Genomic DNA, 23,176 nt, shown 5'->3' with positions numbered 1-23,176 from the left:
TGAGGTATTTAAAACCACTGTTCTCCACCAAAGCCAGCTGTATGATTAAAAATACCTTCCTTTAATATGGGTTACCTGTGGTCTTTCCTGAAGATCAGAGTAAACCCGAGTATTCAGCTTTACAGCTCTACAGAACCATTAGAAGTGTGTGTGACTGAAAACCCTGTGAGTGCTGCAGCATGGTGGGGGGAAAAATAACCTTAGCTTGAGCTACAAGTTTTTAATTGGCCCCAGGAAATGAAGTAGTACGCTCTGGTGAGAGAGTTCTGTTTGTGGTGATGGAGGCCAGGCAGAGCTGTGAGGTACTGCAGCTCTCTGCAGCTGTTCCGTGTTTGGAAAAAATGCAAGTGAATGAAGGCATGTATTTAAGTATTTTGCAAACAGTGTACTGAATGACTTGCCAAACAACTGTCATAGTTGCCTTTTTCCTACCAAAATTTACCATATTGTGTCGTAGCTGGTATGGAAGTATTTTTGGCCAAGTGAATGTGCTATTTTGCAGTGTTTGTTTGAATGTAAGAGAGTGGGTTTGATCGTGTTTGTCATGATGGCTGTGGGCTCAGCCTGCTGTCTAAGGCACACACGTCCTGCTGGAGTGGCCCCTGCATTCCTTCGTGCCCTGCTGGGGGCTCTGCTTCCCAGTGCAGCGTTCCCGTCCTGCCGTGCTTGGGGGCAGATCCGTGCCAGGGCACCTTTTGTCTTCAGGAAGTTTTGATGTCTGAGGCAGTGCTGCTTACAGTGTTCTGGTTTGCTTCTTACTTGTATGCCACTTCAGAAGGGTTGTATACCTGTCACTTTTCTCTGCAGCTGCTTTGTCAGTGCAGCTGTACATGCTGTTTCGTGTTGTCTCTGCTAGAGAATACATCAGGGCTGTTCCTCTGCTCTACCCTCCTTTCTGCACCACGGTCAAATTCTACTTGAACTAAATATTGAGCATGTATGCTTTAGGTATTTCCCTGAAGATTTTGCTGAAATAAGTTTCCATTATGAGTGTGTATAACTGGCCATCTAATTCCACTAACTAAAGGCTTATTTGTTTAGTTGTTTTTAAAGTCTCTGGGGGAACTTTAAAGATTTCTTGCTAACTAAATGCTCACCAAGTGTAATTTGCAAGTTGAATGCATATGGTCTTGTGTCCCCTTCTTCCTTCTTTGAATCAAACCTAAAGGCCTATTTATCTCAATTTTATTTGGGGAAGATGCCAAAATATTAAGGTTAATTTCATTTTAGGAGCCACTGAAAGGACATTTGAATTAGTGAGTGATGCCACAGGCACCACAGAAGTGGATGTTAGAAAAGGCTGAACACTTTTGATTAAATGTAAGTTTTCCCTGCACTTTAACATTTTAACCACTCTAACCTAAATAATGGAAACCTCTGATTTTAAAAAAAAAACAGACCTCATTGATTTTTAAAGTTATTTTAATTGCAGATGGTCCAAAGTTCTTCAGGTGGTGTTCTGGCAAAATATACTCAAAGCCAGTTTTGATGGGCTTTTTTTCTGCAGTGAAGAAAATGTTAATGTGGATTTTTCCTTGATCAAAGAGAACTGAGGCTCTTAAAGAAACAAGTTTTAAAGATTCTTTATTTAAAGGACAACTACTTAATATTATACTAGATAGCATAATACCTAGGTCTTATGGCTGTGGGTACCTTACAGTCCTTCCCTGGATCTCAAATTCCAGAAGTATGTCTTTAGAATAAGAAATTTCTTCTATAATGAAAAAGTGTTGCACAGAACCACAAGTGTTCTGTGATCAGTCAGTCTACTGTGAAATTCTCTTCTCCTGTTACTTCTGTGCATCTCACCAGAAATGGGAGGGTGTTTTACTCGTTTTAACGTTTCATGGTTAGATTCTGTACCTAACGTGAGGGAAGGATACTGTTCAAGTGTATTTTGTCCTGTATTTTCCCTCGTCACCTGAGGAATCTGCAGGTATTACTCTACTGACCAGGACAGTACACCTCAAAGTTTGTTTCAACAGCAAAATGTTGATAAAAGCTGGTTTGTGTGCAAAACAATGTAATACAATCCTCATCTTCTTATAAAACAGTCTTGTGAGCTGCTTTTTAAAAAACAGATTTTTAGCCTAATTGTAGTACTTCAAATTAAAATTCCATTAATGTAGATGTCTCCTTTTATGCTTATGAGAACAGTCAATATAGAAATCAGTCTGAGAACTTGAGGGGCTTTGTGGAACAGTTGTCTCCAATGGTTACGGATTAATATACAATGAGTTTGCAATGAGATGTATTCTACAAACTTATAGAAGTAAAGCCGTAATGCTTGTGGTTCGGGGATTTTCATGTGATTTAGCAGCTGCTTTTTTTTTTTCTTGTGTCAAGGTCACCTTGATTTCAGCTTCAGATGTGTTACTATTTTTGCCTTTTTCTTCTACAGAAGAATCCTGAAGGAAATGTTGCTAATAATGATTTCAATAGGGAGAATTAATTTGCCAAGAAGTGCTGTTCATCCAGGAAACAAGATGCAACTGTGTATAGTACATTTAAAACTACTCTAAATTGAAAATACTAATTTTTACAGCATAGTGTACAAACAGATGAGGTGTTTTTATCCCCAGTTGGATGAAATTAAATAGCTGAGCCTTTGGCTCCAGCTAATTCCTGTAGCGAGATTAGATTTCTCCTAATCTTAAGAATTTTAAAAAAATTTAATGGTAATGCAAGAGTTTAGAAGCCTATGTTGAATTCTTTAGCCTAAAATATAAGTGCTAAATAATGGTTAAATCAGATTCTCTATCAAATGAATTATAATGTCTGTCCAATACGTGTTAATTGCACAGTTCCTTTTCTGCCATAGATGCATCACATGCACTATTGAGGAAAGTTATAGAAGAAAATGAAGCTTTTTGGCTGGTAGATGCTCTAGACAAATTTGCTCAGAACCGATAATGGCTGTCTTGCAGGTTAATTTAAATGAATGTCATAGCTTGGCATTGGTGTTTGGTGGTTTTTACGCAAAATTAAAGCTGGCCTCTACAACAGAAAAATACTTTTAAAATAGTATCTCTGTCCTTTGAGAACTTGAGGGTGTGTTTTTTTTAAAAAGTACATTTCAATAGCTTTTCAGCAGACGTGTTTTTGAATTATTAACTATGGTGGTCTTTTGGTCTCTCTGGATGTAAATACTAATGCTATCGAGTTTTAAAAAAGTGTTGGAACTGGAGTTGCTTTGTGTGTGAAGAAACAAGCATTACCACTTCAAAATTCAAATATCAAAGTTTATCTTGAATATCTGAAGTTTTTGGAAGTAATGGGAATACAATACATTTCATGGAACCTCCATTTTGTATTACATATTATTCCTACTCTTGACAGAAGTTGTAGCAACTGTATACACACAATCATAATTATTGTGTTGCATTCGTCACGCTTTTCTAACACTGTGTACACGTGAGTTTACACCGTGATTTTTCAAGTCTGTAAAAGCTAGAATGCTCTCTGACACTGCTTGTTTCAAAGGAGCTCTAAAAGTGTGAGAATTAACTTTTGCAGTAGATCCTGAAGGACACAAAATGATCAGAGAAGGTGTTGGAGAGAGACTTCCAGGTTGTGTAGGCAGTCTGTTTAACTTCTTTCTAATTATATTTCTTGCTTTGACAGCCCCTAAACCCGAGATCTCTGTGCGGAGACACATTTGAGGAAATTGGATATCCTCAGATGATAATCCTCAGATTATCATGCCCTTTTTCTTCATGAAGCAGTAGAGATTAACTCCTGGTTTACATTTCCTTTCTTAATACAGATGGTGTTCAAAAGTGTTGCAGGCTCCATTTCTAAAGAATATAAAATAGCATGAATGACACTTACTATATTTAACTCTTCCATCATTTAAAACTTGCAGTGAGATTTAACAGTGCTCCTGTAGGAAAGTCCTGCTTAGTACCCCGCTGTCCTGCCTCCGCGGAGGCCCTGTTCTGGCATCGGCCTCGCAGAGCGGCGGCGGCAGAGGAGGAGGTACCTGGCAGTGTATTCAGGAGTATGAGAGGTGTATTCCCTGCTCGAGGACACAGTAGGTATCACTCTGTATTAGGACAGTATCTTGTATTTGAAATTAAGAGCTCTGTCTTCCAAAAAGTAAAAGAAAATGCACAATTTGTAGTTAGGTATACATATGAAAGTGTGTCCTTTTTAAAACACTTTCAGTAGTAATGTACTCTCCTTTCAATGACACTCAAATTCCTAGAGCTATTCTTTAGCAGCAAGCACAACTTCAATACCAGCTTGGAAAGGCAAAAGGTGCCTCCTTGCCTCTGCGTAGCACTCCGTACTGCTACAGGCATTTTTCTGTTACGTGTATGATGCTTAATACTCCATAGCTTAAAGTTCATAGGTTGTTACAGAGAAGAGGGGATGCAGGGGAAAAAAAACCAAAACAGTACTTTAGAAATTCTCGCATGGTAAAATTTGGCTTAGGGAAATTTTAAGTCTTCATTAAATGCTCATATTGTTGAGTCTGTAGTTTGAAATCTCTCCTGCAGCCACTTGTGAAACTAAATTTGCAAAGCTGGAGGTTTTGCCCTGTGGTCGGCTGCTGGAGTTGAAAACTGGTTTTAATGAAAAATAGAAAATAGTGCACACTTTTTTCAGACACTGAAATAATAATTTTAAGAGCTCTGAACTTAATCTTCACAAATCTGCCCAAATAAAGCTGAAGATAGCCGTTTGCATTTTTCTTGGTATGAATCATAATTGCTTAAACTTCTCTAATTGACTTTTCCTTTGACTTTCCAGGCACAGAATGAATCGTATCAGAACACTTTCATGGGAATCGACTTCAGATTTTTAACCACTTAATGTTGTGGTAGTCATTTAAATAAATAAATCGAACTTTCTTGATTAAATGCAACAGAAGCATGTTAACCATTAAATCTTTTATCAGCTTTGGACATTTTAAAACTGAAACCTGGTGTTGAGGTAATTTCCATGCAGATTGGTACTAGGGATTCAAAGTAAAACCTTTCAGCGTTGGCATGCCCGAGGTCACACATCGGGTTGGCGTGCAGCAGGAGCATTTTAACAGTGCTGTCCAGCTTCGAGCAGTGTTGTGAACGCCCGTGCAGTTTGTAGCTGCAGAACTGGATATTTTCCTTGCATGGTTTATTGTGGTTACTCCATCATCCCTCATAGCTCCAACTAAGCAAAAAGTATAATCTGAGTATATTAAGTTTTAAGTATATCCAATTATTTCAAAGCTCCCCACACAGCTGTGCATCAACTTTGTATGCTGAACTGGTATAGCTATGCCGTTTAAAGCTTGTGGTTTGCAGTGTTAATAATTTACTGTGGTCAGTGTCCATTTAACTTAAAATCAGAAACCTCTGCAAAGGTGATTAATAACTTTACAGGTTAAAACAAAGAAATGCTCAATTAAAATGATATATCTACATGGAGTGGCTTGTCAAGCAGAGAATAAAAGATTACTTTTTCTTCCCAAAGCCAGTGTTTTATTTAAGGCACCTCCTGGTTAGTTGGAAAGAGGTTAGCTGCAGAGGGAGGTTGTGCTGGCAGCATGTAGGAGCTTGTAAGGACGGCTGGGTCCTGAATCTGCAAAAACCCGGCAGGTCTAATAGCAAATGGAGGGGAAGAAGGGTGGGAGGTGAGAGCTGGCACTCTGCCCTAAAACCAGACAAACAGTGCCTCATAACATGGGCCTGTCCTCTCTAGAGTGAGAGAGACTTGTATGTATATGAAACGTAATGTGCAGTGGAAGAGTCTGTCTGGCAGTGTTTGGGCTATTGTCTCGCGTTTCAGAGATGCGTTTCTGTGCTGTGTTGTTCAGAGATGATCAGGCTTACTCGGTAATTTGTTTCATTTATTTAATAAAATACTCAAACAGCGCTTAATAAATTGTAATGACTAAAATAGCTGCTGTTATTGCTTATGTTATGCATTGTGAAATTTATACATTGTAAAATTTCATTTGCACAGCAATGCTGTGCCTGCAGAGTTTGAGATACTGTCTTCTCACTATAGTTGTGGTTTTTTTTCACATGTGGTAAATATCAAGGAGACTTTAACTGCTTTAGTGATCTTCTGATGTGTGCTAGAACCATGGCTTGAACATGTACTCATTGCTGCCTGCTTAGGCAGTGAATTAATGCTTCTTTCGGGGGTTTTCTGTTGCGTGTTGCATGTACGGCACTTAACAAACATGGGTATGGGGGAATATAATCCAGTAAGGAGGAAGCTGTTGCAAACCTAGTAGCCTTGTCTCAGGGGCTTTACTTAATGGGCGTTTAACACCCACTTCTGATGGCAGACTGGGCTGGGGGGGGTGCGACCCAGAAGCCCTCCCTCACCTGCAGAAGCCCCTTCTGCTCTCCTCTGGCTGGGCTGAAGCCCAGCGACTCCCGCTGCTGTCCCGCTTGCCCTGGTGGCTCACAGCCCTCCTGCCCAGTTCCTACCAGCTTCTGGATGCTGCTCGCTCCTTTTCCTGCTGCCTGCGGGCCACACAAGTGCAGGGAATCTCTTGTTACTCTTATGGTTATGAATCACTAGCATGAAGTAATAGCTTCTGTACTATTTAATGTCATGTCATATGCTAACTCAAAAATGTCTAGGTGGCAATATACTCAGATACTCAAAGCAGAAAATAAAAGAATAAATGTTGCTCTCCATCTGAGGAGCATGCATAATAGGAAATACTCTCACACAGTTTGTGATAGCGTGTATTTCCTAGATTCCTGCCTTCAGTGCTCAGGATATGGGGTTCACCAAATGGGTTGCTGTCAACTTCTTTCAGAAAACCGGTTTGGTGTGTGCCTCTGCTAACTCAACGGACAGGCTGACCTCCCCAGGAAGTAGTGATTCAATTTCCTTTTCCAGACTTTTCTCTGGTATTTGTTGATGTAATTGTTTTCTTGGCAGAGACTAAGGGATTTTCTTAAATCTCTGTGAAAGAGGGTGCTATTCTCCCTATTTTGTAGATTGAAGAATAAGAATTAGGCCAAACTCACTGATTCGAGACCCTACCTTTGAAAGTAAGACTTGACCTCTGTTAGTAATGTGCAGTCGTATCTACTGATTGCAGTTAGAAGAGTTCACAGCACTGAGCAGTAATGAAAAGCCGTGCTTTGATGCATTTCTTCACAGGGGCTAGAATTCCTTGATGTTATTTGAACGTGTAAACCAAAGTAAATGTTTTTCCCATAGTTACTTGTCCTATTAATTTATGCACTTCTCAGTGTTGAGAGCTGTGATTCTTATCAGGTTTTGGTACATGATTTCACAATATTGCTAAAGTTATGTCACTTTTTTCTCTGTATGTTAACAAACTACGACCTTGAAGAAACTGGGAACTCTTACAGAGCAAGTTCTTTGGACAGAACAGAAAAGCCATCCCTAAATTGCTTTATTTAACTAGGAAATACGAGGTACAACATATTCATGGTATCTACACTTGGTAGCAAACCACAATGGTTTGCACTTAAAGCATAGGACATGTATTTTTCTGTACAATGAAATTCCATTTTCTTGCTGTTTTATGTGGAACAAAACCTCAGACTTCAGTGAGTAATAAGAAAAAAATACTATAGCTGAAAGTTTTTATGAGCAGCTAATGCAAGTTGAGTGGTGTCCTTACACATAAGTATTTAACTCCCTAGTCATAAATCTTGGAATCCGGCTGAGTCAGGTCTGTAGTGACAAGTCCTGTTTCAAAAATAAATTTGAGAGGTAATGTGGCCAGGTGCTTTTCTAGAGGCTGGTAGACTGTGTCTGAGCTTGCTTCTGTAGAGTCCTTAGAAAAAACATAAGGGTAATGTTGATGCCCCCTCCCTGGAAGGGTTCAAGGCCAGGTGGGACGGGGCTTTGAGCAACCTGGGCTAGTGGAAGGTGGCCCTGCCCAGGGCAGGGGGGTGGAGTGGAACTACATGATCTTTAAGGTCTGTTCCAACCCAAACCTATGATTTGATGACTATTAATGGCTGAAGAAACCATTTGGTTTTCTAAATATGGATTAATTCCCTCTGTCTCTCATCTTGAGGACAGTTAAATAGGTTGTGCAGTCTCCATCCCTGGAGGTGTTCAAGACGTGATTGCCTGTATAAAGCCCTGAGCAACCTGGGCTGACCCTGCTGAGTGATTCTGAGAGTTTCTCTGTTGTGGACCACTTTGTCACCAAGAGCCGTAGTACCAGCAATTGCCTCCCCTTAAAGCAGCCTATCATACATGAGAGAATAATTGGAAGAGATAAGTATTATGTTGTGTTGGCACTGAGAACTTCTGTCAGTTCTTTATGTTCTAGAAAACTGTGAAGTTCTGAAAGTAGGGCACGAGGGGTCCTGTCTCCTGTTTGTCATCTGGACTGTACACTCTGGGACATGTTGATGGGGTCTACAGGACAAGGATGTGTGCTGTTACCTTCAGGTTTCAAGAATCTGAAATAGTGTTTTGTCTGCAGGCATTCTTTGTGTTGGAATATCGGACTTGGAATTGATTCTTTCCCATCATAGGATTCAGTAAGGAGCACAGAGACCTTCCTTAGATTTTGGTTTCATTTTTAATGGTATCTTTTTGAACTATAGTGAAGTAGCTGATCAAAATAAGCATCCTCCAAGGGGGTTCAGAATGTTAAAATCTTACCTTTCAGCAAAGAGCCCTATCTGTTTTAGAGTAAGAGTTAATCAGAGAAATTAATTTGTTATTGGTGGTTGGGGGGATAAACTGAAGGGTTTCTTTAAACATTTTTTCCCTTTTACTGTTGGAAAACACCTTAAGAGAAGCTTTGGAATTCACTGGATTATTTTAGCATCTTAAAAGTCTTCATTCATTGCATAGATTTTTGCAAGTCGTGTGTTGTGCTAATCTCTACCACCTGACACATGAAGAAAAAGGAGTAAAATATCTAATATTTCAACCTGAATGAAGCAAGGGGTTTTGTAAATTGCTTTCAGGGTAACAGCCTCAAAACCAACTTTTGAGAGCAGAGGCAGCATATTCTATTCAGATATTCTTGTGTGTGGTACCTGAAGGTCAATCTGAAGTTAATATTTTCTAAAATCCTCCTGTTAAGCCTTCAGGATATTTATAGCAATTCTTTTCACACTGTAGGGTGCTAGCAGTAGAAAAGAAAGGTCTTTATCATATAGTGTTGCTAGAATGTTCCTGAAGGGGAAGCTTTGAAAAAAGTCTCGTTTGTTTGTTGGTCCATTTCCTTGTGTTGAAAATCAGTGTATCCTAACTTACAAGAACTGCTTAAAAATCACTAAGTCAAGAAACAAGCCTTACTTGTTTGCACCATTTCTGTAGCTATAGAGTATGTACTGTTTAATATATAGTTACTTTTTTCAGTTGGACTTTGTGGTTTATTTTTAGCCTGTGTAAGTTCTCTTGGCTAATGTGTGCTGTGACAAAGGGCTCTGAACTGGTAAGGCTTCACATTTGGTGGTTTATGTGCCTGCGGTGACACGGGTAAAAACTTGTTTCAAAACTTGGACTTAATGATTATTAAAATATTGAGATTTTGTTTCTTAATGGAAATTCCACAGTTCTTTGACACAGGGGAAGAAAATATCCTGAGAAATATGGAAGTTATGAGATACTATTTGTGTTGGCCAAGAGCATGTTGAGGAAAAGGCACAGTGTGATCCAGAGGTGGTTTCTATTCAGTGAAGATCTTTAATCTGCCTTCTGAGGAAAATGAGGCTTACACCTTCCCCCTCTCTAACTTCCTCCTTCCATAATGTTTGTATCAATTGGCCAGTTTCAGACAAATGTTAAAGAACAGAGATCAAGAAACATGTTTTTTATCAGTTTAATGAAAATTGGCGGCTGGATGGGAGAAACCTAAACTGATATACATGCTCAAGAAAACCTGAACGCGAGGTCGGTAATCATCTGCCCTGTTTGGTGAGCTGGCTTAGCAGGCAGCGTGAGGGTGGGTGGAAGCTGCTGGAGCACTGCGGTGCCCTGCTTGCTTGGGAAGTAGTTGAGGGACAAGAAGGCAGCAGCTTAGGTACACCTGAAGCGTTGGGCCCAGAGTGGTGGAATGAGAAGATAAAGGCCAGAGTGGATGAGGCCGAAGTGCTGTAGGAATGTGGGAACGGGGTGTGTGCGCCGTGCCTTCCGAAGGAGTTACTGGTTCTGCTGCTGTCTCGCTGCCCAGAGAACCCCCAACGTCACTGAGATGCCGGCGATCACGGGTGGGGGATTGTGCAGAACTCCTCTCTTTCATCGTCTCAATCTAAACGTCCCAGATTTTATACTGACACCCTTAGCTGTTCATAGGTTTACCTTTTAAAGTGAAATGGAAGACCCTGCAAATCAGAGTGCAATGAACTTTCACTGTGAAACCTCTGCAAATTCACTTGAAGGATGGGAGGACCAAACCCTAACAAAAAATGTGCTAAAGGACTGGTTGCTGTAATGATTCTATTTCGTGAGGGTAGCATGACTCATACCACTTAATGCTCCTATCTCAGTACTCAGTTTATTTTTAAGTAGTGCTGTACAAATAGTGTTTTTCTGTGCCAGTTGTTGCTATGACTTCATAATATTTCCCTAAATACGCTTGCTCATACTTTCTCACAGCATAGTATTTGGCATAGAAAAACCTTAAATCCATCAGAATTTCCTGAGTGCTGATCATTTTTCATGCTTTTATGGAAAAAAAGGATATCTCTGTGTATTATGTAGTTTTAGTTGAGGAGGAATAAAAGTTTTTAAAAAAAAGGTCCCCACAACCTGTTCCCTCATTTAAGAAAATGTTCCTCTGTTTCACTTTTTCCAGTTTTTTCCATGTAGCTCTTCAGATTAAATTTCCAGCACTGGTATAGCTTAGGCTGTCTTGTTAAAGGTAAGCAGACAGTGTATTATTACTTCAGAACACTTTCACTGTCTCCTCTTTTTGTAATAAGAGGGGAACAGATAATTCTGGTGTGGTTTGGGGGGGTGGGATGGGTGACTTGTTGAAGCTTTCCTTTAGGTTTACACTTTTGTGTAAGGATTTCTTTTTCCAAGATGCTGAACTCTGCAGTTGTCTGCCTGATCTCTTCCAAATGGCAGTAAACATTTGGTTGAAAGATCTTAGTGTACCGTAGAAAAACAACTCTAACCCTTCCTGAGAACCTCTGGAATCTTGTTCCTTCCCTTGCTCTGCATGGCACGCCAGGGTCACACGCGTGCTTCACTGGCTTGCCTGGTTTCAGAGGGATGTGAGTGTTAGTGCTGCCTGAGTGGGAAGAAGCCAGGAGGACGCAGCTAACAGAATCTGGGTAGCAATGCTTACTGATTAACAAGTGGTCTTTAAACTCAAGGTCTGCCTTTGTTCTGATAAAATAACAGCAGCAGTTGTGGTTAAAGATACCACTGCATAGCCTTAGATTTTTGTGAAGACTTTAAAACAAACTTTTAGAAAAAGCTGTTTGATGTCAAACTATTCTTCTGAGTTTGTCTAACTTGTCGCAAGTTTATGGCACTTTTGTTTCCTCCTTGTGCTGCTTATGGTTATCGAAGAAAGGCTGCCAGAAAACATAAAAGGTTATCTGTGCTTACCTTGATGTACTGAGAGAGATGCAAAACTGATCTGGAAAGAGCAAGTCCATTGTAAAGGTGTGCTGCCAAGGAACTGGCAGCTGAATGGTGGTTTAATGCACTTTTCCCTCGTAGTTCAATAAAACCACAGGTGGAAAAGTGGGGGTTTTGTAATTACTAATAACACATATACTTGAAGATTGTTACACCAACATGTGACAGTATTTTGTCTGAACACATCATCTTCCTTTCTAGGTGTTGCCATTTTGCAGAACCCCTCTTGTATCTTGGCTATCTTCTCAAAATGGAAATCCAACAATTGGTGTTTCTGTTGTAGTTTTCGGTTCTGTATTCAGTGTTAAGGTTACTAAAGCTTTCTGTGAATTGGATTATGGAAATGAACTGGATGAAAAGCTGTTCAGGAGAAACAGCTTGTCCTCCCAGGCAGAGCAGTATTGTTCTCTTTGTGCTCCAACTGTCCAAACAGCTGCGGTGGGTCAGTAGCTGGTTTTTGTTACCAACAAGTGGTGTGCGCCTGCCCTTATGGCACAGTTGTTTTTCAGAGTATCCAAGAAACACCAGTTTAGTGTTGGATTCTCCCTGGCAGCTTTCAGTGGGATTCCTCCCAGCAGTGTGCCATAACCCCAGGTTGGGTGGGCCAGGGTGTGGGCACTTCCCACTGCTCCTCTGGAGTGGCCCTGCGGCATCGGGGGCAGCAGGGCTCATGGAGAGGGACCCTCACCTTAGAATCTACTGGTAAAGGTGTTCATCCCACAAGGGTGGTACGGTCTCTTCACCCCTGTGGAGCCCTGGCGGTACTTGTAGACAAACTTGGTAGGAGGAGTCTGAACAGGAGGACTGGGTGAGGTGCCTGTAGAGATCAGGCAGGGATCCGTGTGTGTGCATTGTGGGAGGGGGCTGTTTCCGTCCTCTCCTACCTCTGGGTCTCCACCCCGCAAACTGCATTTGTGGATCCAAGTGCCTGAATTTTTGCCTCAGTACTGATTTTGATACTTAAACGTTAGCTTAGGATAATCCTAAACTTGTTTTTATACACAGTGCTTTAGAAACGGAAATCTCCTTCAATGAGGATAGCTCCCGGGTTTTTCCATGCAGCGGTGTCTGTATGAGCGAGTACCCGAATTGTCACAGTAATGGCTTCTCATGAAAATCAGAATCTGGAGTTGGGTTTTTGTCCTGTTTGTTTTGCTAAAAGGAAACTATGAAGTAGTATGGTAACATGTTACAAATAAAATGCAGTGAAACTAGGTGTGGGAGTTTCAACTTCTAGGGGAAGTAATTGTCAGCTTCAAGACCACCTTCTGTCCAGAGCCTGTAACCTTTTACTTGGTACATGTGGAATAGTAGATAAGTGCATCATACCATCGTTTGGAATCTATTATCTACTTTAAAATACACAAGAGTGGTGGCAAGAAAATAGCAAGTAGCCCAGGTAGTTACTAGCCCTGTGAAGGATCTAGTCACACGTGGCTGGGTGAGGTAGCTGGGGCTGTCTGAATGTCATAAGCTGTGCGGAGACGGTGGGGAGGGAGGCTGCTCGCGCCTCCGGGTTTGACTTGCACTGTAGTGCTGCTGCTCTTGGTTTTACTTCCCACTGTTGCTGAGGAAGCTGGTTTGCATTTGTGGATGCCTTTACCTTTTGAGTAGATAATTTGAATGTAAAATTCATACAGAAATAAAACTTCTTCCTTCTGAAAAGAAGATTTATATATTTGTCTTTAAATCAGCAAGTGGGTTTTGGCCTTAAATATTTCCATGGATCTCATTATATGATATAGATTTCCAGTGCAAAAGGAAGCAGTGCAGGTTGTCGTACCAGTAGCAGAGGTCGGCTGGTTGTCTCTTATGGAATGCTTTGAAGTGGAATACTGACTAAGTGTCACACCGCTCAGTCTTTTCTTTTGGTTGTAATGGCAAATTTTGTGATAAAATAAATTTGAGTTCAGTGAAATTTGATATAAGCAGATGGATTGAACACTTTCTGTACAACAAATGGCATGATGAGAGCCAAGAACTTGGTGGTCGAATAGTGTTCTGTTGTGAAATGTGCTTGTTTATGTGCCTTGTGTGGTTACCTCTTGGTTTTATTTGGCATTCCTAGATATGAAAGAATTAAAGGATGCTATCTGACTTAATTTCTCTTTTGATAACTTTTTCATTAATAATGCTCAAATTTTTTTTTGTATCTTTTTACAGATTCTGAAGGTGTTTAAGCTCTGAATACATACAAGCTCTTCATACATAGAAATGTCTGGCTCATACGATGATTCCGTTGGAGTAGAAGTTTCTAGTGATAGCTTCTGGGAGGTAACTCAAATGTTTTATCACAGTATTTTGATTTTTTTATTCTTATTCTAGGAAATGTGATTTTTGTACATTGTAAACTGTGGAGAGAGCTGCAGTACAAGACACCTTCAGTTATTGTGATCTGCAGAAATAGCCTTCAGGGTAGAAATGACCTTTTAGATTTTGGCCTCATTCTGTCAAGGGTTTTTAACTGACACAAACACGAGGATTATCCGTTTGGGTGGGATATGCAATTCAGAACTGAATTTTTATTGCCCAAAAGGGGTGTGGATGGGTAGCTTTAAAAATGACCAAGGAAATTAAGTGGTCGATGTTAAATCTAAAGTAGCTGGTTAAAGCCTACTGTAAGTGTGCATAAATTACAGATGTAAGGTAGTGTGTGAACATACTGCACGTTTCCTGTTTGTGTCTAGATAGAAGCATAAACTGTTTTTAGAGAAGTCAATCTTAATGTGTATCTCGGTGTAGGAGCATACATGCAGAAAGAGAATACAAAGCACAGTGTAATATCAGTAATTTGTGCTGCCCAGATTTGAAGGCTTTTAGATGTTATCATAATTTGATTAAGCTTTAAAGAGCAAAACTTCATAAAGCAGAAAACATTTTTTACAAAAAAGTTTCTTGCAAGAAAAAGAAAGGTTTGGCAGTGTCAGTGCTGACATGATGGGAGGTTTGACAGTGCTGACGCTGGAAGGTGAGCAAGCTGTGTGCACATCGGCTGTGTTCGGGGCAGGTTTCTACCCTGTGACAGGAGCTCTTTGGAGTTTGGGCTATAGCAAACATGAAAATGGCTGGCAGGAAAATGTCTGAATATTTCTGTTATCAGATACTGTGTCAGACAGCTTGGTTGTGGTGACCTAACACTCTGCTTCCTTTTAAATGAAAGCTTTTCCAGAGCACTGACCTGTGGTGATGGTGAGGGCATACTGCATCCTGATGCAGATCTCCTGTGATTTTTCAGGGCATTGTCTGAAAGACCTAATGCCAGTGAGGTTCTTGTTTAGTAGACAGCTGTTATTTTTTGAGGAGACATATTTACTGTTAGGTTAAATGAATCTATCCCATTTCTAAATTGGTGGTTTTAAAATTGCTGCATTCTAAGTCTTAACCCCTTTTGTTGTAGGGGGACTCTGTAGTGACTGCGGAGAGGATGTGGGGGCTCTGCTCTCGGGGTTGTCCAAGTCTCACCTGGACATAGTCCTGAGCAACCTGATCTGTCAGACCTGCTTTGAGCAGGGGGCTGGACTAGGTGATTTCCACAGGTTCCTTCCAACCTTAGTTATTCTGAGTTTTTTATTTCTGCTGAGGCAACTTTCTGGGCAGGCTTCCTTGACAGAAGTGTTTCAAAATAAGGAGACAACTGGGGAAAAAAGAATCCTGGACCAAAGGGGGTATTTTTGATGTCTGTTGGGCATCCTATACTTGACAGGAGAACATGACTATCTGTACCAAGCTGGTGTCTTCCATCAAGTAATGAATGAATAAGAATGGGAAGTAAACTACTGTGATTGTTTGGACAAATGCGAACTCAAGTATTTAAGAGTGATAGATGATCAGAAATAGCCATTAGCCTAAGCTAGGCCTTACAAAGCATAGCTTATGTGTATTTGATGCTTCTTATAGGCAGATTAAAGGTGTTCTTTGTGCTATTGGTGACTTATTTTATATCACTTTGTAAACACTACTTAATAATTTCTTTAGACTTTTCTATGTATTCCTTCAGAATCGCAGTCTGCTTCGTAAGCAATGTCAGTGAGCTGATGTATAATGCATGAGTCTTTATTTATCCTCAGATAAAAAAAGACTTCAGTATTGCAATCAGTTTCTTTCCTTATAGGATTAATTCTTTGCTCTGCTCTTTCTCTTTTTTGATGTACAGCCACAAAGGTGGTTACGTTAAAATGGTCAAGAGGAAAAATTTGGGACTGAGTACTTAGGGCTGGGTTTTTTTCTGAAACTGAGTACATCAGGCTGGAAAAGTAGTATGTTCTGAGAGCTGACAAATGCAAGCTGTATGCCAGTTGTTCAAAGGGGAAAACTAGCATTGTTTAGATCATATAATATGTATTATTAACTCATAATATGTTAAATCAGTTAAAAGTAATCTCTAAAATTGTATTATATTCTCATGGAATGAGTTTGGTTTATTAAAAATTGTAGACACCGTATTCACACTCTAAAAAATTAATCCCAGTGATAATTCAGTGGCTTTGTTACTGGAGTGACTTTAAGGATCTTCAAAGTATTAACAGATTTTCTGAATGTAGAATTGGACTTTCCATGTAACTGGTGACCATATTAAAAAAAATTAAAATCCTGTATCTCCTTGTGCTAAGCTTTTGACAGTTTAGCAGTATAAAAGGGAATATATCACTGAATTTTGGAGTTTTGAGTGTTAAATTATGTATGAAACACAACTTGTTCTGCTGTTCCTCTGCCTTGTGCTGTTTGATTCTTAGGACAGACAAGTTTGGGGGTTTTGTGGCCGCAAATGCTGCTTCTTTAAAAAACATTAATAGAGATGGTTTTGTTCTTACTACAGATGAAAAGGCTTTGTCATTATTAACAAAGCGACTAAAAGCTTGAAATTTCAGTGTGTTGAAACTAAGTGGTGTTTGAAACAGGGGAGGCTGTAAACGGTTGATAGTTGATTAGTGCCTAGTGTCACCACTGACATTTGTGGTTAAAAGAAAAAAAGGAAAAACAACGAATACTAGGTTAGAGAGTTCAAAAGGTACAGCAGGTTATCGTAAGTGCTGTACATAGAGCTGAAAGACTGCAGCAGGTTTGCCTCAGTGTTTGTGACACGCACGGGGAATCGAAAAGCGTGTGCTGTGACATCCCTGGCCTTCTGCAGAGATGGAGCTTTTATGGGTACATTGAGGTGATTGGACTAAACGTGGAAAAGAGTACTCAGATATAAATGATAAATGCTGAGCTACTAGCAAGGATTGACATGATAGCAAATTTTGACCTTCAGGCATGCTGTGCTCTGTAAATCTACAGAAACATGTTTATAAAGCTGTCTTAAGAGAAACGGGTTTATAAACTTTTTCTCTCAGTGGAAATAGCTGAGAATATATTAAGCAAAGAAATTTCTGTTTGTGGTCTGATACTCATCACAAGATAACTTCTTATCACGGGGTATGAAGCTGCAAAGCCGTATTGCAGTGAGAAACGGGGATAATGTGGGACTCCGGTTTTGGTTGCCAGCCTCTCTAGCTGCGTGGGCATCGCGTGGCAGGAGCAGTGAATTTGTTATCCTGACACTGTACAAAATGCTTGGACTAGAGTGCATCGTAAGGGGCAGTGGGGAAGTGCCTAAAGCTGTGCTGTTCACTGCAGTGTAGCCTCTGTGGGGGTTTGGAGTGATTGCTTTTGCCCAGGACCTCTGCACTCCTGTGCATTTTGGTGAGGGTAACTGCATTTTGCCACGCATGCCTGATGCCAGCCTGGAATGAATTTTGGTCTATATATACTTCTGATTACTTGAGTATTTTAATTTAGTTGATTAATTTTAGTATTTTAATTTTGTTTGAGTATCTTTAAGGTATCCAGCAATTTGCTTAGGCCAAGTAGTGCCTTGGCAGAATGTACCATTTGACCTTGCGTTTCTACAGGGAAGCCTGACAAAACAATAAGAAAAGAATTACCCTTCAGATGGAGTTAAGAGGGGGGAGGCTTGCCAGGCTTTTGGTAGAACATGAACCAAAAGTAAAGGAAGTCCTGTGCAAGCCTTAATAAATTTAACTTAAGAATAACTCTTCAGTGTTAAGTGACATGCAGAAGCTAACAGCAACCTGTCCAACCTACTTACCAAACTCTTGTTTAAGTACTTCTGGTTTGAAGCCATCATTCCAAATTAAATTGGACTGAATCTTCATTTAAAACTTGTCTCTTTTCCATACGTTCTGAATCAGTTATTTTGATTGTGAAGATCGCAACTTTGAATTCTAGTCTTAATCTTACTTGAAATTGATAACTGAACTAGTTTGAGCAATGTGTTTTGTCTGACTTTGATTAGAAAGGATGTCTCCAGACTGCCAGCCTCAGTACTTCATGCCTCAGGTAACAAGAAGTAAAAAACTTAAAGAATTTGGAAGTTGTATCATTACCACACACTTTGCCATTTACACCCTTTCATTAGAGGTTTTTAAGATACCTGACATGATAGGGGTTTTTTTCTTTGTTTTCAAAGCCAGCCTGCAGTTTGTTCAAAATCCACCTTGCTATGTTTTACTGCCACAGCTGAAAGCAGTGAAACTATTTAAACTTAGCCACGGAAGAGACAGTCTGGCAGGGTGAGCTGTTGAGTTTGTTCCCTCATGCTCCAAAATAGCTCAATTTTATTTACCTTTGCTGCAAAGCCCATCTTTTTCTTGAAAGACATTTAGGAAAGAGTGAGGTGGCTGGGTGTGGGACCTATCTGAAGAACTCTACTGTGAAATTTTTTTTTTTTGCTCACTGCATATCTTTGAAACGAAACCACTTTTATTTCTTGAATGTTGATGTTCTGTTGAGCTGATAATAAGACTGTACTTAATAAAATGTTGATAAACCAACTTCAACGTTTTTGTCATTGCTCTTGTCTGAAATTTCATACAGTGTTGTCTTTAGGAAATAAAACACTTGGTGCTTAATCAGTGTTTCTTCTGTAGAAGCATTGGCTTTCTCTTGGAGTTGTTACTGCCTTTGCTAGGCTTCCTTATTAAAAAGATAATTACTAGCAGTTTCCTCCCATGTGAATCTACAGTATATGGGTGCATGGCACTAAACTTACTGCTCTAATCTTGTCTGGTTGCGTGTGCTCAGGCTGTCCATGGAGCAATTCAATGCAGGTTACTTAATCTAGGAAGCATTTTTTTATTAGGCTGCCATTTCAGTACTGTTCATGGAAACTTCCAGTTGTGGAGTTGAAAGTCAAGCTCAATGCCTGAAATCCAGTATGAATAGCAATTTGTTTCCTTCAAAGACTAGTATTTTTTTATTACTACATAGATATTGTTATCAGGTTCAGATTTGTGGTTGGGAAATAGTTCCCTTGTTGAGAGGGAACTGGAGAAGTTGCTGTTTGGACTTGTGTTCTTGGTGTTGACTTACTGTAGGTATATCAGTCAAAAAATGTGAGTAGAACAAGGCTCAGGCATAGGTTGTATCTTGTATCAGAACAGCTGATACAAGCAAAAATATTAGGCTTTTAGAAATATACATCTTTCTTTACCATGAAATAGAAATAGCAGCAACTTTCCCAATAAGATTGAGGAATTTTTTCAGTATTTAGTTAGCCCAAGCTATGACATCTATCAGGATGATAAATCCTTTTCAGGAGAAGAAATCTTTTATTTTCCTCTAATTTGTCCAGGTGTTTACCAAATAGAAGTACTTTGGGAGACAAAGGATTTCATATGTGTTTTCATCTAAGCTTGCTTAGAGAGCAAACAATTGCAAAGTAGTAAAAGACATTCTGAAAGAAACTTGCCACAATAACAGTGGAGGATTTCATCAAAGTTGCAGTTGTAGTAATGCCTTAATTTACATAAGAAATGGGAATTTGTCATTCGTCATTTTTCAAATAAGCCTCAGTGTACCTTGATGTATCTGCTTAAGCTCATGGTTCTCTCTGGGTGTGGAATTTTAAGACCAATGAATCCTGCTGACATGGTCTAAGAAGGAATTCCTTCACCCATGGTACTTGGCTGACAAGGGTGGCACACTTTGGGTAACCAGAGGTGAGTGGTGGTGGTCTGGAGCAGGGTGGCAGTAACTTTTCCAAGGGAAAGTGGAAAATTTGGAACCCGATGCGCAATTTGAAACCCTTTGTATTTCTTTCTCATCTGTGGTTTGGACGCTCAGCATTGGCATGGCTGCTGTAAATACATCCCCATTTGTCATAGTCAGTCATGCTGCTTTCTTGCATCCAAAAATAGATGGTGGCAAAGCCGGTTGGTTCTAACGTTGTGCTGCTTCAGTCAAACACAAGTAATGGATGGCCCTATTGGCCTTGTTCTACTGAAGTAGTTTTGAAATGCACATAAGAATTTGATATATTAATAATAAATAGGCCAATTTTGTGATGCGTTTTGTTAATTGAGCTCTATGCTTGCTGATCACTACTATGGTCACATGAAAAGAAAAATGCCTTGAGCAAGCTGAGACCAATGCTGTTGTTCACTTCAATACCCGTGAAGGAAAGGCAGTGAGTAAGCATTCCTAGAGATCAAAGTAGAAGTGTATGCGTACCTTGCAAGGTAAGACACCCGAAGGAGTAGCTGCCCAGCCCATGGAAGCGCTCGTTTCTGATGAGGCACCGGCCCCTCGCAGGCTGTGCCGCTCATACCCGTGCCTCCTTGCTCTCCTTTATTTTCTGCTAGCATCAGCAACGTGGAGCCCTCTCCTTTTACTGCAGGGGTGCTTACCTGTCCTGTGAAAATACCTACTTATCCAAACAAAAACAGTAATTGGGAACAGCAGCTAAGCCTGGCTTTGTCTGTGTGGGCCTAGGCCTGTGGCTGGTCCCCTTGGAGGACAGGGTCTTTGTGTGGGGAGGTGCCGAGCGCGTGGCTTCCCTTGTGCTCCGAGGTGTTTGCCGAGATGCCCACTAGCAAGGTGAGATTTTCAGCTTGTGCAGAGATGAGAGGTCAGTCCCTGTGTAGTATGAGTGAACCACATTTGGCCACCACGTGCATTCCCATTCTCGCCCCAAAGCAAAGCCCGACCCAACACTCTGGGTAGCGGAGGCAGCTGGTCTGGGACGTGCCCCTGCCCGCTGTGTTGCTGGGATGGGCTTGGTCCTGGCCGGGCGCTCCCGAGAGCTGTGCTTCACGCCCGCTGCTGCCGGCCGCAGCTCCGCGGGGAGCTGGGAGGGGGCTGTTGGGTGCAGGGAACCGAAGAGGGAGAGGCTCCCCAAACCCACTGCGGAATACTGAAGAGGGGTACCCGTGCTGAGGGATTTCAGTTCTTGTCCATGAATGGGGTTTGCCGATGAAGCAGACTGTTCTGTTTTGCTTTTTCATTTTAAAAATATTCGGACTCTGCTATAGTACAGTACTGTATCTCCTACATGTGTTTTTTTCTCCTTTTAACATTGAGCAACATCACGTTCTCCATTTATACTCCCAGCTGTTTGCTTACTGGCATGTTTAGCTTCAGATTTTGTGGGTTTAAGAGCTTCCTCGGGATTTTCTTGCTGCCAGTGGTGAATTTATATGGGTAAACTTACAAAACTTACACAGAGCTAGTGCTTTCAGGTACGTGGACTGTGTACATGCTAATTATACACCAAGATAATTATTTTTATTTACAAAAAACCCCACAGTATTACAGATGTTAATGCTGGTTGAAATGTTTGGAAACTTCCTGTATGATGTAGCTGGAAAAAAATAGGATTTCTGGTTAAATGGAATGCTGGAAATAGTGTGTCCCCATGCTGGCCATCCGTATGCATTGGTTTGACTATGAGCCTTCAAAGCTCCGTTGTGTTCCTTGCCTATGAATATTTGCCTATAAAAACCCCTTGTTGTGTGCTATGGTGACTGACTTTCTTTCAGATGGTTCCAGTTCATAAAGGCTGACCAGTTATGAATAAGCTAGGCAAGCTTGGAGAAAGTTAACGTCAAATCTTACTTCAGGCATTTAAAACTCCTGAAATATTTGTGGTTATGGCAATCATCATGATATACTAGAATTAACTGACTGGAGTTTAGCAATAGCTGAACGTTTGCCACCTTCTGGGCTGCTGACAAATTAAAATACCCTTATTTTTCATTCAGTGTACCAGAAAAACCTGCTAAGTGTGTTTAACTCCTGATTGGCTCCTATCCTACTCTATGAATATGCTAAAAAAAAAAAAAAGTCTTACTAGTTGAGGTAAAGTAGCCTAGACAATTTAAGATTCTCCCTTTGTGTTTAGTGCTGTGTAATTGTAAAATAATGAGGGTGTAAGCTCTTAAATATTCCTACTAAAGGTCGTAGGAGTGACAGTGCTTGGCTGCGTTAGTACACTGGTGGTCACAAGGAGGAGTGACTGATGCTAACTCTGCAATACCAAATGCCTCATCCCAGGGCACTTGAGGGGTTTTTCCTCTGGTTTTTACAGATTCCCTGAATCTTAGATTTGACAGGGGATTGAGGTGACATTGCTGTGCTCATGCATGAGAGGAAAGGAACATTTTATGTACTAATCAAAATGGAGATCTGAAGGCATCTGTAATGCCTGTAAGAGATAAATGGGGCCAAATAGGATCAACTGTGGCTTGTTAGTAGCACAGCTCTGTATTTTTTTCGGTGGAAAAAGGGGAAACTGGTGGCTAACTCAACTTGTGAGGGGGATGACACAAAGCTGCGAGTCGCAATTTTCACAGAATCCACTGATTGCATTAAGAAAGTGACCATTATAGTGGTATTTTGAAGAAATAAACTCTTGGGATTGTTTCCTTTTGAAGTCTTTCTGGCAGCTCAGGGTAAACAGCAACTGCATTTGGTATCATGTAATGTCTCTTGCTAAAATGAAAGCAGGATACAGTTTTTAAATAGCTCTCATTCTCCTTGAAACTCTAAAAGTTTCTAATCTTACGATTTACCTTCCCGAAACAAACACTTCATTTGTAGGACAAGGGGATTAATAACTTCATGTCTTCGTCTGCTGTCAGGAAACGGCCCAGTGCTCAGGATGATCAGGAAGTTGGTTTAACTAGAAAATCATATGGTCGGGTACCGAACACTGCTGGTGACATCTGCACATTGCAAGCATTATGTAAACGTGGCTCTGACAGAAACACACGCGCACGCAGGATTTTTCTTTTTTTTCTGGTCAGTTGCTACAAATAAAAGAATTTGTTGGTTTTGTTTTAGCTCAAATACTTCTGGGGAAGGGGAAGGGGGAGGTCAAGCAGAATGTTTGCAGTCAACCTCAGGAATGGGAGAAAATAGTCTTGAATAAAACAATGTATTAAGTTATGTTGTTGTTCTCCAGAATTCAGGGTGTCTTTAGTGTGCTTATAGGGTTTTAATTTAGTTGTTGCAGCTTATCTACAGTTAGCCTAGTACTCCCTTGGCTGCATAAAGGCTAGAGCTCTTTTCCCTTTACCTGGCTTTGTGGTCTAAATACCTTGTGTGCTCTGGTACCTCCCAGTCTGCCTCCCACAGTGGCTGCACATCCCACTTCTCAGAAAAATTTGGCATGGCAGTGTCCATAACTTAAAATGCAATTTTTAAAATAACCTGCTAGGTTTTTAAAATGTTAAATGCCAAGTATATCATTTATTCTCTGTGTGATGAAGCACAGAAAAATGCTGTATTTCCAAAATTCAAGCATTCCTCATACAATGTGAAATTCAAATGCAATGTCTAGCAT

The 23,176-nt window shown here is 40.5% G+C and overlaps 1 protein-coding gene across 5 annotated transcripts in view; it reads left to right on the top strand.

The window, feature by feature from the left end:
• Positions 1-23,176, top strand: part of PACSIN2 (protein kinase C and casein kinase substrate in neurons 2) — a 63,293-nt gene that overhangs the window by 21,321 nt on the left and 18,796 nt on the right. For all 5 annotated transcript variants that reach the window (XM_074901714.1, XM_074901710.1, XM_074901713.1 and 2 more), the window contains exon 2: positions 13,714-13,824. In XM_074901714.1, the coding sequence (XP_074757815.1) occupies positions 13,765-13,824 (60 nt within the window). In that variant the 5' untranslated portion in view covers positions 13,714-13,764. The remainder of the gene's footprint in view (positions 1-13,713; positions 13,825-23,176) is intronic.

This window comes from Athene noctua, chromosome 3 (assembly GCF_965140245.1).
Source record: "Athene noctua chromosome 3, bAthNoc1.hap1.1, whole genome shotgun sequence".
In the NCBI taxonomy this organism is placed as follows: Eukaryota; Metazoa; Chordata; class Aves; order Strigiformes; family Strigidae; genus Athene; species Athene noctua.
Note: the sequence above shows the minus strand (reverse complement) of the source record. Positions and strands in the feature narration are given on the sequence as shown.